Genomic DNA, 16,138 nt, shown 5'->3' with positions numbered 1-16,138 from the left:
TGAATATTTGTAATCTATGTAAGAACTGCTCCGTACTTGCCAATATTCAGCATGGTCGACCGTGGATCAACCACCCTCTTTTTAGTTGGGATATTGGTGGTTCTCTTAACACCCAGTGTCCAAGCTTCCTCTAACAGTGATTTTTCTGCTAGTGACGAAGGTAAGTTTTAATCCAGGAAATCTATCATATGGCGGAATCGATTTTTTTCGTGTACGAAAATCGTATGAATGACAGTTTTGTATATGTATACATTTGCTCGTTTATAACACTATGAGTAGTCAAACTAGAATTTAGATAGATGATATTACACTTAGCTTTAATTACTGGATGAAAACATTAACATTATGATTTGATGAAGTAGTGTACAATAACCAGAGAGACACAGTCTGAAGAGAGAATCACCAATTGTACAATTGATCTCCGGTAATACTGAGTGGTAGAGAGACACAGTCAAGAGATAGACTCACTAATTGTACAATTGATCTCCGGTAATACTGGGTGGTAGAGAGACACAGTCTAGAGATAGAATCACCAGCTGTACAAGTGGGTGGTAGAGAGACAGTCTAGAGATAGGGTCACTAATTGTACAATTGATCTCCGGTATTACTGGGTGGTAGAGAGACACAGTCTAGAGATAGAATCACCAGCTGTACAATTGATCTCCGGTAATACTGAGTGGTAGAGAGACAGTCTAGAGATAGGGTCACCAATTGTACAATTGATCTCCGGTAATACTGAGTGGTAGAGAGACAGTCTAGAGATAGGGTCACCAATTGTACAATTGATCTCCGGTAATACTGAGTGGTAGAGAGACAGTCTAGAGATAGGGTCACCAATTGTACAATTGATCTCCGGTAATACTGAGTGGTAGAGAGACAGTTTAGAGATAGGGTCACTAATTGTACAATTTATCTCCGGTAACACTGGGTAGTAGAGAGACACAGTCTAGAGATGGAATCACCAATTGTACAATTGATCTCTGGTAAACTGGGTGGTAGAGAGACACAGTCTAGAGATAGAATCACCAGCTGTACAATTGATCTCCGGTAATACTGGGTGGTAGAGAGACACAGTCTAGAGATAGTATCACTAATTGTACAATTGATCTCCGGTAATACTGGGTAGTAGAGAGATACAGTCTAGTGTAAAGATGAGTGATCCTGTATTTACTAAACTAGAAAGGAATTAATAATTGAGATATGGTCTTTTGTTAAAATACGTTTTGAAAATTTATAAGTCATTTCAATCTATCTAAATATACAAATGTATTTGTGATTGTAATTTTTACATTTAATTGTTAGAAATATCGTTTATTACTTGGGTAAGCTCATTTTAATAATGATAGTATTAAAGTAAATTTGGTAGAAATCGTCCAAGACGCTGCTAATACTTCATGATCTTTTATCTTGTAATGCTGAGATTTCTAAATATAGATATCTGTCTCTGATGAAGGATATTCACAAGATTCCTTATCATTTTCCGATATCTAACTCTTAATACTCTTAACCCTCTGACGAACATTTTTTAAAAAATAAAAATTGACCTGTTCATTAATTACTATGTTGGCAGTTTACTGATTTTCAAATTTTAATGAAAAAAATGGAAGGTTTTTTACCATTTCCATAACATTTAATTCTCGATCTCACCCTTGCTGCTTCTGTCCGTGCTCTAATTCTACTTCATTTCTTAATTTCATCTTTTTATTTTGTCACAACATATTCACCTTCTATTCCATTGATAAGATTTTACTACAGTTAACAAAATCCTACATCATCTTTGTAATCTGCCAACATCATTGTTATCTGCTTTATCCATCAGTCTGATTTCCCCACACAATCCAAAACGAATGAAATGTATTTTCGAAATGATTTGATCAAACGATTTCTACAACTGTAAGATTTTAGTTAATTAACGCTATGCTTTATTCTACCCATTTAGAATTAATATGATTGTTTTAATGTGTTTTATTCTATCAACTCAGAATTAAAATGTTGCCTAATACCGTGCTTTTATTCTATGAAATTATAATTAGGGTACTGTCCTTGTAAACTTGTTATTGTTTATTTTCCGTATTCAGATGTCTTAGAGAAACTCATACAACTACTCAAATCAGTACACAAACAAGAGGACAATGGATATCTGCCTAGCAAGGGAAAACAGGTAGGTACACTGTTAACCAGATTGGAAACACAGGTAAACACACTGTTAACCAGCTAGGTAACACAGGTAAAATACACTGTTAACCAGCTAGGTAACACAGGTAAATACACTGTTAACCAGCTAGGTAACACAGGTAAATACACTGTTAACCAATTAGGTAACACAGGTAAATACACTGTTAACCAGCTAGGTTACACAGGTAAATACACTGTTAACCAGCTAGGTAACACAGGTAAATACACTGTTAACCAGCTAGGTAACATAGGTAAAATACACTGTTAACCAGCTAGGTAACATAGGTAAATACACTGTTAACCAATTAGGTAACACAGGTAAATACACTGTTAACCAGCTAGGTTACACAGGTAAAATACACTGGTAACCAGCTAGGTAACATAGGTAAATACACTGTTAACCAGACAGGTTACACAGGTAGGTACACTGTTAACCAATTAGGTAACACAGGTAAATACACTGATAACTAGCTAGGTAACACAGGTATATACACTGATAACTAGCTAGGTAACACAGGTAAAATACACTGTTAACCAGTCAGGTTACACAGGTAAATACACTGTTAACCAGTCATATTACACAGGTTAATACACTGCCACCAGCCAGTTTACACAGGTAAATACACTGTTAACCAGCTAGGTTACACGGTTAAATACATTGTTAACCAGGCAGGTTACACAGGTAAATACACTGTTAACCAGTCAGGTTACATAGGTTAATATACTGCCACCAGCCAGGTTACACGGGTTAATACACTGTTAACCAGCCAGGTTACACAGGTAAATACATTGTTAACCAGCCATGTTACACAGGTATATAAAACTATCTACCGGTCAGGTAACACAGGTACATAAACTATCTACCGGTTTGGTAACATAGGTACATGAACTATTTACCAGTCAGGTAACATAGGTACTTAAACTATTTACATATCAGGTAACATAGGTATATAAACTATCTACCGGTCAGGTAACATAGGTACATAAACTATTTACCAGTCAGGTAACATAGGTATATAAACTATCTACCGGTCAGGTAACACAGGTATATAAACTATTTACCGGTCAGGTAACATAGGTATATAAACTATCTACCGGTCAGGTAACATAGGTACATAAACTATTTACCGGTCAGGTAACATAGGTATATAAACTATCTACCGGTCAGGTAACATAGGTACATAAACTATCTACCGGTTTGGTAACACAGGTACATAAACTATCTACCGGTTTGGTAACATAGGTACATAAACTATTTACCGGTCAGGTAACATAGGTACTTAAACTATTTACATATCAGGTAACATAGGTACATAAACTATCTACCGGTCAGGTAACATAGGTACATAAACTATTTACATATCAGGTAACACAGGTACATTGGTATATACATTATGAACCGGCTGGTGTACATAGGTATCTACATTATGAACCGGCTGGTGTACATTGGTATATACATTATGACCCGACTGGTGTACATTGGTATATGCATTATGACCAGACTGGTGTACATTGGTATATACATTATGAACCGGCTGGTGTACATTAGTATATACATTATGAACCCTCTGGTGTACATTGGTATATGCATTATGACCCGACTGGTGTACATTGGTATATACATTATGAACCGGCTGGTGTACATAGATATCTACATTATGAACCGGCTGGTGTACATTGGTATATACATTATGAACCGGCTGGTGTACATAGATATCTACATTATGAACCGGCTGGTGTACATTGGTATATACATTATGAACCGGCTGGTGTACATAGGTATCTACATTATGAACCGGCTGGTGTACATTGGTCTATACATTATGAACCGGCTGGTGTACATTGGTATATACATTATGAACCGGCTGGTGTACATTGGTATCTACATTATGAACCGGCCGGTGTACATTGGTATCTACATTATGAACCGGCCGGTGTACATTGGTATCTACATTATGAACCGGCTGGTGTACATTGGTATCTACATTATGAACCGGCTGGTGTACATAGATATCTACATTATGAACCGGCTGGTGTACATTGGTATATACATTATGAACCGGCTGGTGTACATAGGTATCTACATTATGAACCGGCTGGTGTACATTGGTATATACATTATGAACCGGCTGGTGTACATTGGTATATACATTATGAACCGGCTGGTGTACATAGGTATCTACATTATGAACCGGCTGGTGTACATTGGTCTATACATTATGAACCGACTGGTGTACATTGGTATATACATTATGAACCGGCTGGTGTACATAGGTATCTACATTATGAACCGGATGGTGTACATTGGTATATACATTATGAACCGGCTGGTGTACATAGGTATCTACATTATGAACCGGCTGGTGTACATTGGTCTATACATTATAAACCGGCTGGTGTACATTGGTCTATACATTATGAACCGGCTGGTGTACATTGGTATATACATTATGAACCGGCTGGTGTACATAGGTATCTACATTATGAACCGGCTGGTGTACATTGGTATATACATTATGAACCGACTGGTGTACATTGGTATATACATTATGAACCGGCTGGTGTATATAGGTATCTACATTATGAACCGGCTGGTGTACATTGGTCTATACATTATGAACCGACTGGTGTACATTGGTATATACATTATGAACCGGCTGGTGTACATAGGTATCTACATTATGAACCGGCTGGTGTACATTGGTATATACATTATGAACCGACTGGTGTACATTGGTATATACATTATGAACCGGCTGGTGTACATAGGTATCTACATTATGAACCGGCTGGTGTACATTGGTATATACATTATGAACCGACTGGTGTACATTGGTATATACATTATGAACCGGCTGCTGTACATTGGTATATACATTATGAACCGGTTGGGCCGGTGTACATTGGTATATACATTATGAACCGGAACCGGCCGGTGTACATTGGTATATACATTATGAACCGGCTGGTGTACATTGGTATATACATTATGAACCGGCTGGTGTACATTGGTATCTACATTATGAACCGGCTGGTGTACATTGGTCTATACATTATGAACCGGCTGGTGTACATTGGTATATACATTATGAACCGGCTGGTGTACATTGGTATTACATTATGAACCGGCTGGTGTAAATTGGTATATACATAACACCCTTTACATTGGTATATATTTAACACAGGGAAATGAACATTGGTATCTACATTATGAACCGGCCGGTGTACATTGGTATCTACATTATGAACCGGCTGGTGTACATTGGTATCTACATTATGAACCGGCTGGTGTACATTGGTATCTACATTATGAAAATTGTTTTTGCCTATTCACTTAATTAACAGGTTGGCACACCTTAAAACAATTTGTTATATGGAAGTTATGTTTTTACAGGACCTACACCAAGTCATTATTGAAGGAAACGAAAAATATAAGGTAATTTTAATTACATCAAACTTACAAAATGATAAACATATTTTCTTTCTTTTTTGTTATCTGAGGAAAAATATTGTTTTTACTTTATATGATAAAGTATTTCATGTGCGAGCTTGTTACATCACTTGTCCGCCATTACGTACACACAATGTGTAAAAGCTGTAATTCCTAAAGAAAAAAAAATCGTCTTTTTGGCTCAAAACTGGAATGCATGTACATAATTTTAGTCATGTCATATTTTCGCCGTTGAATAGCTGTATCTAAAGCTACGGAATACGTAACTCTCACTTGTTATTCGCCATGTAACCTTATGGTGAAATTCATTGGAGAAAAACACTTATTATACATACTGTGAAATCATCAATGTTCGTGAGGGATTTATCTTCGTGGTATTGCTTGTCTACGAACTGTTTTGATAAGTATACAATATTTTAAAACCACGAAAATTAAATATCAAGAAAATATGTAATTTTACAATAATTCGTCTTTCTTAAGGAACATTGTAATCCTTTTTTACATAACAAGAAGAGTTTCGGGCTTAAAAATGATTGAAACATATCAAGGATTGCGATATTGATAATAGTATGGATTTTTGGAGATTGATTTAAGTTAAAGAATGGTTATAATAACTCTATGTATATCTTGGGATATGTAAAATGTAAACTGCAGAAAATTCGTCAACACAGTAAATAGTCTGTTGAAGATTTGGTGACTACAAATATGTATTTCACATTTAATCATGATTGGAAATGATTTCGGAAATATCCAGGTAGACTTTGAGAATCATTGTACGATATGTGATGAAGATGATGACCATGACAACTATCTCTGTCAAACTCATTTAACAAACTTCTAAATAAAAAACTGCTCATTTCTAGTTTTATTGAATATGAAGTCTTTTTACATTTCAGCCAAAAATCGATTATGACAGTCTACACCCGATAAAGGAAAGTGCTCCAGAACAGGCATCGGTAAATCCTGAAAAAGTGAAAATTTTAAATTCTAGAATGATATTAGATGAATTTAAAAATATTCGTTGTTTAAACAATAACAATTTTAAAGCTCTATTTTACACATATATCGTTGAAAAGTACGTACAGGTATACAAAGTATCGCATCACTATGATATGACAATGATAACAAATAAGTTTGATATGAACAGCCCCAAATTCATATTATGGTTTTAAGCTACGTGTACCATGTATATGATTATAGTCTATATGATAAACATATTTCCTTTTTTTTTTCCACATTTGATGTTATGTAGTTCATTACTTAGACAGCGAAATACAAATGTTTTTCAAACACATGACAATAACATAGTATAACACAAAGACAAATTATATACTTGTATATTTTGACGGATCGGCATATTAATGTTTTCCGTTGAAATGTTTGACTGTCCTTATATCTTGATATCACTCATTAGATGTTTCAAACCAAAGTTCACAGATTCCATAATACTAAATATATGTTTGTATGAATTAAGTGTTGTATGTCAATAAGAAATTATGCTTAATTAAATACCACAAGTAAATTATCTATTGGTTTTGTTTCAGGAAGAGAAAAAGAATTTCAAGGAATCCACAATTTTATGGGAGAAAGGACGAATTCCATATACCTTTCAATGCAACATCAGTGAGTAACCTAGACATAATAATAGATTGTTTTAACATACAGTAGGTATATATCCGATTTTCTGAATCACGTGGCCCTTCAGCACGTGCGCAATCCCTTTTACATGCTTACATGGAAGGGACAAAAAACAATATTAAAACGTAACCCACGATTTTATTTTTAAACTCATCTATTCATTATGTTACAATCCATAAAACATTTATATCTGCAGAAATTATGTTAGACACGGAAGAGGTAATTTTAATATTTTTCACCAGTTTGGTTTGAAACAATATCCCTCTGACAGGTGAGGGGAATCGGATAAAAGTCAGAACGATGATGGACAAGCTCGAAGAATATTCATGCATCAAGTGGGAATTTGTAAGTCCAGGTTCTACAGAATACCACGTGCTCATCGAAGACAAGAACGGGTAAGAATATTTGTATTTTCATACCACATCCATTCAGACCAGTACTGAATTATTTTTTTATCATTAGATATTGAAATATCATTAAAAGAAGAAAAAAATATTATAAAATAATAAAAAAAAACTTTCACTGTTTTAGAATATCGAATTGAAATTATTAATCATAGAACTATGTATTCAAAATGATAGCATTACAACATATAACCCTTTTTACTTTCGGTATCAAACTTTTAGTAGGATTGAATAGCAATACATTCTCCGGTGATATTGTATTAAGTCAGTGAAATCCTATAGACAATTCAATATTCCTCTACTGGAATTATAATCCTTGTCATCGTTAAGTTATGAATCAATTCGTGAAGATAAATCACCAACTATAATTAATGATTTTTCAGTAGGTTTTCATTTTACTATTGAAAAAGTACAGTTTTTATATTTGCAAGGCATAAATACGTTTATTTTGTCGATGTAAACAGAATGCATTTGTTTGTTTTAAATGTGTGTACAAAGGCAACGTTTCCACACAATAAACTGCATGTACTAATTTTCTTAAGCTTGTTGTGTTGAATGACGGAAAACAACATTTATTTGACGTTACAATGTATATTTTCTATGTAACTCAGGTGTCAGTCTCCGACTGGAAATATCAAGTCATCCGCTGGATTTCAGATACTCTCACTGGACCAATCCTTGTGTATGAATGTAAGACTCCAGTTTACAGTACTATATGAATGTGTTTCGTTGGATTTATTTAATTATAAAATATCAACAACTCACAAAAGTACACAAATACAAATGTCGATTCAGGTGAACAGGGAAGTTTGAAAACCGTACAACTAGCCTGTAATGAAAGGATGACAAATGTAGAATAGTTCGCAGTCAGTGTTCCTAAATATAGCTTACATTAAACAATCTAGTGTGTCACACATTGGTCGCCTTCAAAGGAATGTTTGCATTCTTTCTCGTCATAGCATTATAATTACGAACTAGAAATACCCCATCGGTTCCCGGAAACTATAGGCCTCTCAGCCTTTGTATATATGTTAAGCTTTATGAAATACGTTATTAAACAAACATATGATATATACCTTGTTTAATTCATATTGATAGTTTATATTCTCTTGTGTCAACAACCCTTTGAACGAATGCTCGGTACAAAAGCGAAACAGGAGAATAATTCCTTTAGATGCGAATTTAGTCACTCATAAAAATCGCCAAATACTGAAAATAACTTCCATTTACTGGGTTTGAATTCTGGAGCAGCGCACTTCTGCAGTTATATCTTATAACTTATTTCGGTCTACGAACGCTTTTCTTGGTCTCCCCCACGACTTCAGACCCCTAGCACTTCCGATTGGACGTGGCTAGACGGTTAGCAGCTTAATGATATACTGTTACAGTGTATTGTAATATATCAATTAAACTTATAACAACTTTTACGTTGGGTCGAAAAGTCGGAAATTCAAACAGGAAAATAAGGAAGATCAAAATCGATATTTGTGATTTGTGATGCTTTTCGAAGTTTAAATGCCTTTTTTCTTTTTCTTTTTCAAATTTGTCATTTTTTAAAGAACATCAAGCTTGAGCGTATATTTTAGTCAGTAGGGCAAATACTTCAGGTATTCTTGTATAATCTTGTGTAAAACACAGTTTGTATACAAAATGTATGGTTCACATTTATATAATTTATGTGACGTAAAAAAAACAATCAAATTTCGTACCATAAAATATTATAAAATCTATCACCAGAATGGTACCATACTACACGAATTGAGTCACACAATTGGTATGGAACATGAACTCAGCCGACCAGATCGTGACAATCAGATCATCCTCCTTTGGGATAACATCCCTGGCGGAATGTTCAACCCTAATATTAAGATGAAGGACGACTTGCGCATGTTTGCCACTCCCTTCGACATCACTTCCATCATGCAGTACACGGCTGTAGTAAGTCACAAAAGCTCTTCTTGTGTCTCCTCGATATGATAAAATATTTCACGCAAATGATATGTTCAAGAAAAATGGAAATAGAAGCAAAGTATGTTTGAATTGCTTTTAAGCGCAGTGTTCATGACCTATCTTGAAATTCTCTGTTGGTGTCCCATAAATACGTATGTTGGAGTTAGGGAATTGGTAAAAAGTCAAGGGTAATTAATTATAGGTTTTACGTTTAATGTTTGTGAACTTTGCTGTCTTATAAGGATATGCATTACCCTTAAAAAATGAAGACGAGAAACTAATTATCATTTTGTCTGTTTTTTCTTTTCTGGCTTGGAATATTATTTACAATTGTGCATCCAAATTACCGGAATCCATTTCAGTCCATTAAAAATATGTACTGTCTAGTTTAATGTCACTTGTAGAAGAAGCAATATATTCTTAAAATGATCCTTAGAATCCCGAATGTGTATCATTTTGATTCTTTTGTTAAGGCAATGACAACTAGGAAGGGCACTCTGAGTTATAAAACAAAGGATGCTAATCTTATTGGTTTAACATTGGAAGACCGCCATGATTTGTCCTTCTACGACAAACTCCTCATCAACAGAGCTTACGACTGTGCTGGTAGGTTTTTCATTAAAGTTCTCAATGGTTATTTCAAGAAACTTCATATCCAACAAATTGTGTCCTCTATTGTTACATTTAAAATGTAGTATTTTGTTTTTTGTTTTGTTTTGTTTTTTATTTTTGGAGGGGGGAGTGTGTCTTTTTTTGTCAAATTTCTTTCAAGAGCACATTGTTTCACTACGCAATTATTGCAAACACATGAATGCGTGGATTCTTTTTTTTCATAAAAAAGAATAAGATAAAAACATGAATATTTGCTAATAGCCACGTTCTTGCCCTATCTGTGCTATATTTTTTCATGTTATGACACATTATACATCTATAAATACCAAAATATGAATTTGTAGGCCGTTGTCATCCAAAGAGTTGCAAGAATGGAGAATTTCTGGACAAGAATTGTACATGTTTGTGTCCAGACGGTCTGACTGGAGAATCATGCGAATCTGTTATACAGGACGGTAAGTATTGTAAACATCACCAAAATCAGTTTGACCACAAGATAATATTCAAGAACTTCAAAACATGTTTTGTAAAATCATGAAATCTCGGAATGGTTTGGGAAAATCACAATGAACAAAAAATAATAATGATAAATAAATGATTGTGAAATGCACTAATTTCATCGTTTAATAAATTTCCAATAATTTTCAATATTCGCTGAATTGAAAGATTACGTATATACATGTATGCATATTTTGAAACCTGCAAATGAATAAAAACTGTTTTCTTTTTACAAAAGAAGCAAAACTGCCCACACTTCTTATTACAACAATCTCTGAAACATTTTTTTAAAATTCTGAACTGATTTTATTTTCTCACATTAATAATGTTTGTTTTGTTATATTTGTCACGCTTTCTGTCGTTAATACATATTTATTCGATTTTCTCTATATTTGGTTCATTAATTATTTCGTGATTTATGTGTTTGTTTCCAAGACAACTATGTCAATAATGGTTCAATTGTGATTGGATCTATCGGCGAGAAAATTACCGTGAATTCTTCCGGTTACCCTAACACGAATTACCCGACCGGAAGTATCTGCCGATGGCTTATAGAGGTTAGACTATACCAATTACTTATCTTTTTTGTTCTGTTGACTTTAGTTATTGGGATGAAAATGTACATTTTTCATTCAATGGTAACTTCAAGAAAATTAATGAATAAATTATAAAGATGTTGCGCGAGTTAACAGATGTTCGATGATTTTTTTTATAATTTATGTTATATATTTTTTCATAATTTGCTAAAATACCCATTTATTAACTAAAACTGAATTAAAACACTGAGTATTGTGTTTCATACGCCGTGGAAAATCATGGAGGTTGTGGGGGAAACTTTCATTTCTGTTGTTGTATTTTGTATAATGCTAATACAGAAGAATGCTTTATTCGTTTAAAATATGTAGGTGGTATACATTGTATACATAGTATGATTCTGTATCTAAGGGGCCAAAGGGAAGCAAGCTGCATGCCACCATCAGGGACATGGACATCGTATCCAGCAGAAGTTCTGACAACGTATACTGTATACACTGGCTGGAGATTCGTTACAACTTAATAGCACAGCCTGGACCAGAGTACGTTATTTCCCACCAAGAAATATTACTAAAGCAAGGTCCGAAATAAGTTATGTCCCCTTATGAAATATCATTACAGCCATAGACAAAAGAAATTATCTCAGATCAGGGATACTTACTACAGTCATGGACTAATAACTTATTTCAGATCGGGGATACTTACTACAGTCATGGACGGAGGAAATAAACTCATATCAAGGATACTTACTACAGTCATAGACTAATAAATTATCTCAGATCAGGGATACTTACTACACTCAGATAGGTGTATATTATCTCAGATCTGGGATACTTACTACACTCAGATAGGTGTATATTATCTCAGATCAGGGATACTTACTACACTCAGATGGGAGTAAATTATCTCAGATTGGGGATACTTACTACAGTCATAAACTAATAACTTATCTCAGATCAGGGAAACTTACTAATGTCAGAGACTTATAAATTATCTCAAATCAGGGATATTTACTACACTCAGATAGGTGTAAATTATCTCAGATCAGGGATACTTACTACACTCAGATAAGTGTAAATTATCTCAAATCAGGGATATTTACTACACTCAGATAGGTGTAAATTATGTCAGATCAGGGATACTTACTACACTCAGATAGGTGTAAATTATCTCGGATCAGGGATACTTACTACACCCAGATAGGTGTAAATTATGTCAGATCAGTAATACTTACTAACGTTAGAGCGGCAGATCAAGAATATATTTTAGATTCAGAGCCACAACAGATTATATCAGATCAAGGATACTTATCACAGGCAAACCAGTAAAAGATAGAGTAATAATTTGTTTACAGTAAATACCTTGTACTAATGGGTTTTTTTCTATTAGAAGAAGTTAAGTTTTGCATACATATATATTTGTACACTTTAAATATAATTCGTTGACGTTTGAAGATAATCACATGACACGATCTAAATTATCTTCACGAAGGACTCGACATTATTTCAGATTTTGTGGAGACAATGGAGGACAAGTGACGACAATAGAAACCGCTGACTACTCCGAGTCCAACAAGATTTTAATGAACTTTGATACGACGAACGAAGCGTCATCTGTCGGCCACCGAGGCTTCAGTCTCGAGTTCGTGGCTGTTGAAGGCAATAATGGTAAGTTTAAACTCAAATCTGTTAAATAACTATGTATACTTGCCTTGGTTCATTCTGATGAAATTTTTAACATCATTTCTAGCCACGAAACCTGTGGACTTCTGCAGGGATGTTAATTGTCAAAACGGTGGTACCTGTAATTCCAATGACAACAACTACTGGTGTAGCTGTGTGGCCGGATTCATGGGACGTAACTGTGAAAGAACGTCCAGCGTTCAAAATGACCAGAATGATATAAACACAGGTAGGTACATGTCTTTCTCATTACAACCTCCATTTCTGTATTTTCTTAATAGGCATGTAAAATATTTTTTAAAAAAAATTACATAACGAAGTCTCTATCTCAAGAAATATAATTAATGACACGCTGCGGACAGTTACGTCATTGGTGGGTTTAATAGGTTGCTCCAAACGCCGGATTACTCTGTCGATAATTAATATCTTCTCCACGTTTCGGTCAAATCAGCATCGGCATAAGACATCAGCTTGCTTATTAGATATAGATATTAGCATTGGACCGTCTTGCATTTATGTTCTATATGAATGACAGTTTTACAAACATGCCATAATGAGCTAGCGCGCAACGTGATGTTTACCTGCAAACGATCGTGATTATCACAACATGACAGCACAATTACCAGAGATCACAAAGAAGTAATCCACTTCAACTGCTGTTTTTGGAGAAAATGCATTAGGATTTATATTTCATGGCTCTAGAGTGTTAATATTTTTCGGGTTAATTATGTTATTTTATCTCTCGTATGACAAAAATGTTTCTTCTTTTCCCCCCTTTTTTATGGACTCTTGATACAATTGCACAAAAGTCACATAAGTGAATAGCGAGCACCTTTTAATACAAATTTCAATAAGACACAGTAGCGCCGTTCAATGAAGTTAACTGTATCATACAGCTGTTTCGTCCTTCTTAATGAATAGGCATATCCTAAACTCACTCGAAACCGATGTATCAAACTACGACATCACTTTCATTTATATTATAGGGTGCTTATTAGTGTATTTCATTTTTTTCGAACTGAAAGCATTTGCGTGAAATCACGACCAATCTACAGAACATCAAAATACCAATAGCAGGTGTTTGTTGAAGACAATTATGATCTGTAGGCAGAGTGTTTACTTACACACAATAGCTACTTTGATTCGAAACCAGCAATAAGCAGTATTGTGTATTTCAGTTTTTCATTGTGACAACACAGCCACGGATCAATGTGAACTGGTTGATTTGGGAACTGCATGGGAAATAGACGACAGTGGTCGTTTTGTAGTGAAACCACAACAACAGGTAGAGTTATATATTTCTTTTGATTTCAAAATATAATAAAATTTTCAAATGGCAAAATCATTTGGGATATCGGTTGAAACTCAATAACCCTACAAAAATAGCGCCCTTTGCATGTCGAGAAGGAATTTCTGTTAGGTTGTTCAAAAACATAACATCGTAAAATGATTAATGCATTTCATGCAAAACGACAATGAAAATTTATGAGAATTTTTCAAATGATTATTTCTAGGAGCCTAAAATGTTGAATTCAAGAAGGATTGAATGACTAATAAGCTGAAACCAATCTTTCCATATGGAATTCGGTGTAAGCTAAATGCGTCGTTCGAACCATTTCGTAAATATAGGATACTAGAGAATTCTAGAATAGCATACCATATATACATATTTAACCAAAGTAGGGATACAGATATTCCAGAGCACATGGTATCCCATAAAATTCATCAACATGTTCCTATATTTTCTTACTTATCTATTCCTTCCCATTATTACATACCACATCTACAATGTTCCTTGTAGTGATGTACAAAGATCAGCTGTTTCGGAAGTGTCAGCGCCTTCTGCTTCACCTATAACACCCGCGATATAAATCTTAAAATGCTCTTTTTCGTTCTAACATTGAACAGGCGTAACATTATTTATGAGTGATTGGTTGCAGCAAATTAGTAAATAGATGCTGAATTTCGAGTCATTTTCTATGATTACAGGCTCCCGTGCACCTTCCAATTCATTACAATGTCACTCAACCAGATCAGCAATATTGCTTCCACTTCAAAATCAGCCGACCTATCTCCCCTGAGGAGACGACATGTTCCGAACTTACTTTTATCGTCTCCAGGGAGGAAGAATATCCAGGTTTCACATTAGAGTTCGACGATTACCTACTGTTCGATGACGACTGCACAGAAAAGACTGACTTCAGTGAAATGATCAGTTTTACATCACATTCAAAGATCACTGGGGTAGGACAACGGTTCTAAATTCTGGATTATTGTATGAACTTTTTATTTATTTTTTTTTTCAAATCACATTTTATGGAACAACTCTTACTTGAAATTAATTAATTGAAAGGAATTCAAAAGTAGCAGGCAGAAACCAACAGAGAATCAGGATAAGCTATGATTTAGTTCCAATGAAAATAGAACTAACATCCAATTAAATGTCGACGTCATTAATTTAAAGAAGTTGGAGTCAAAATATAGATATTGGAAACACTGTCCTAGAAAAAATGTTTCTGAGAAGAAATCGCTGTTGTCTGTATACCGGAACTTTAAAATGCGCTTTTTTATCCAACATAAAGAAGATAATCACGAACTTCAAAAGACTCACTAGAATGAATAAATATGTTTAAAATCCTAAAGTTTAAGGCCCATATGTTAAAAAACAATGTATTGGTTTCTCTTGTACTTTCATAAATTTTCATCGTTTATTTATTTATTTATTTTCTTATAAAATTGATATATTTGTTTTTTTCGGGCAGTCATTTATTGGATGTTTTGCAATTTTCCTCCAGATTTAAACATGAGCTTTAATTTGATATTTTTCTGTATTCGTCAGATGGAATTCCTAGTGGATAATCTCCCAGACAGCGGAGCTGACATCGCCCTAAGTGATTTCGAGCTGCAGTCTACTCCCTGTTCTTAGTGGACACAATACTTTACAGTAGCCTGTGCCTTCAGAAACAGGAAAAATAAAGGAAGAATTTCTGCAAAATCGGGAAAGTATTCTTAGATTTTTCTTCAATTTGGGAAAATAAGACACATTTTGGCTAAGGAAAGCAGCTTTTTAAAGCTGTAAAACAGGGCAAAACAAAATCAGTTATATGACGTCAGCTATTTGAAACCAGAACACCAATATCATTTCATCAAAGAGAAAAAAAAGACCAAAAGAAATTAATCAGGTGTGAAATTAT

At 34.5% G+C, this 16,138-nt stretch overlaps 1 protein-coding gene across 1 annotated transcript; it reads left to right on the top strand.

Annotated features, from left to right (window-relative positions):
• The first annotated feature begins 51 nt into the window (after positions 1-51).
• Positions 52-15,870, top strand: LOC132560994 (protein SpAN-like). Its single transcript, XM_060225706.1, has 16 exons — positions 52-160; positions 2,079-2,161; positions 6,523-6,582; positions 7,171-7,249; positions 7,536-7,659; positions 8,280-8,358; positions 9,406-9,606; positions 10,092-10,224; positions 10,575-10,685; positions 11,164-11,285; positions 11,674-11,804; positions 12,772-12,929; positions 13,012-13,173; positions 14,123-14,229; positions 14,934-15,188; positions 15,784-15,870. The coding sequence occupies exons 1-16, from the start codon at positions 52-54 to the stop codon at positions 15,868-15,870; spliced, it is 2,001 nt and encodes a 666-aa protein (XP_060081689.1).
• Positions 15,871-16,138: the final 268 nt, after the last annotated feature.

Source organism: Ylistrum balloti, unplaced genomic scaffold, assembly GCF_031769215.1.
Source record: "Ylistrum balloti isolate Yb309-2 unplaced genomic scaffold, AGI_CSIRO_Ybal_v1 Utg371134, whole genome shotgun sequence".
Taxonomy (NCBI): domain Eukaryota; kingdom Metazoa; phylum Mollusca; class Bivalvia; order Pectinida; family Pectinidae; genus Ylistrum; species Ylistrum balloti.
The sequence above is the reverse complement of the archived record's forward strand: the minus strand, read 5'-3'. Positions and strand labels throughout refer to the sequence as shown.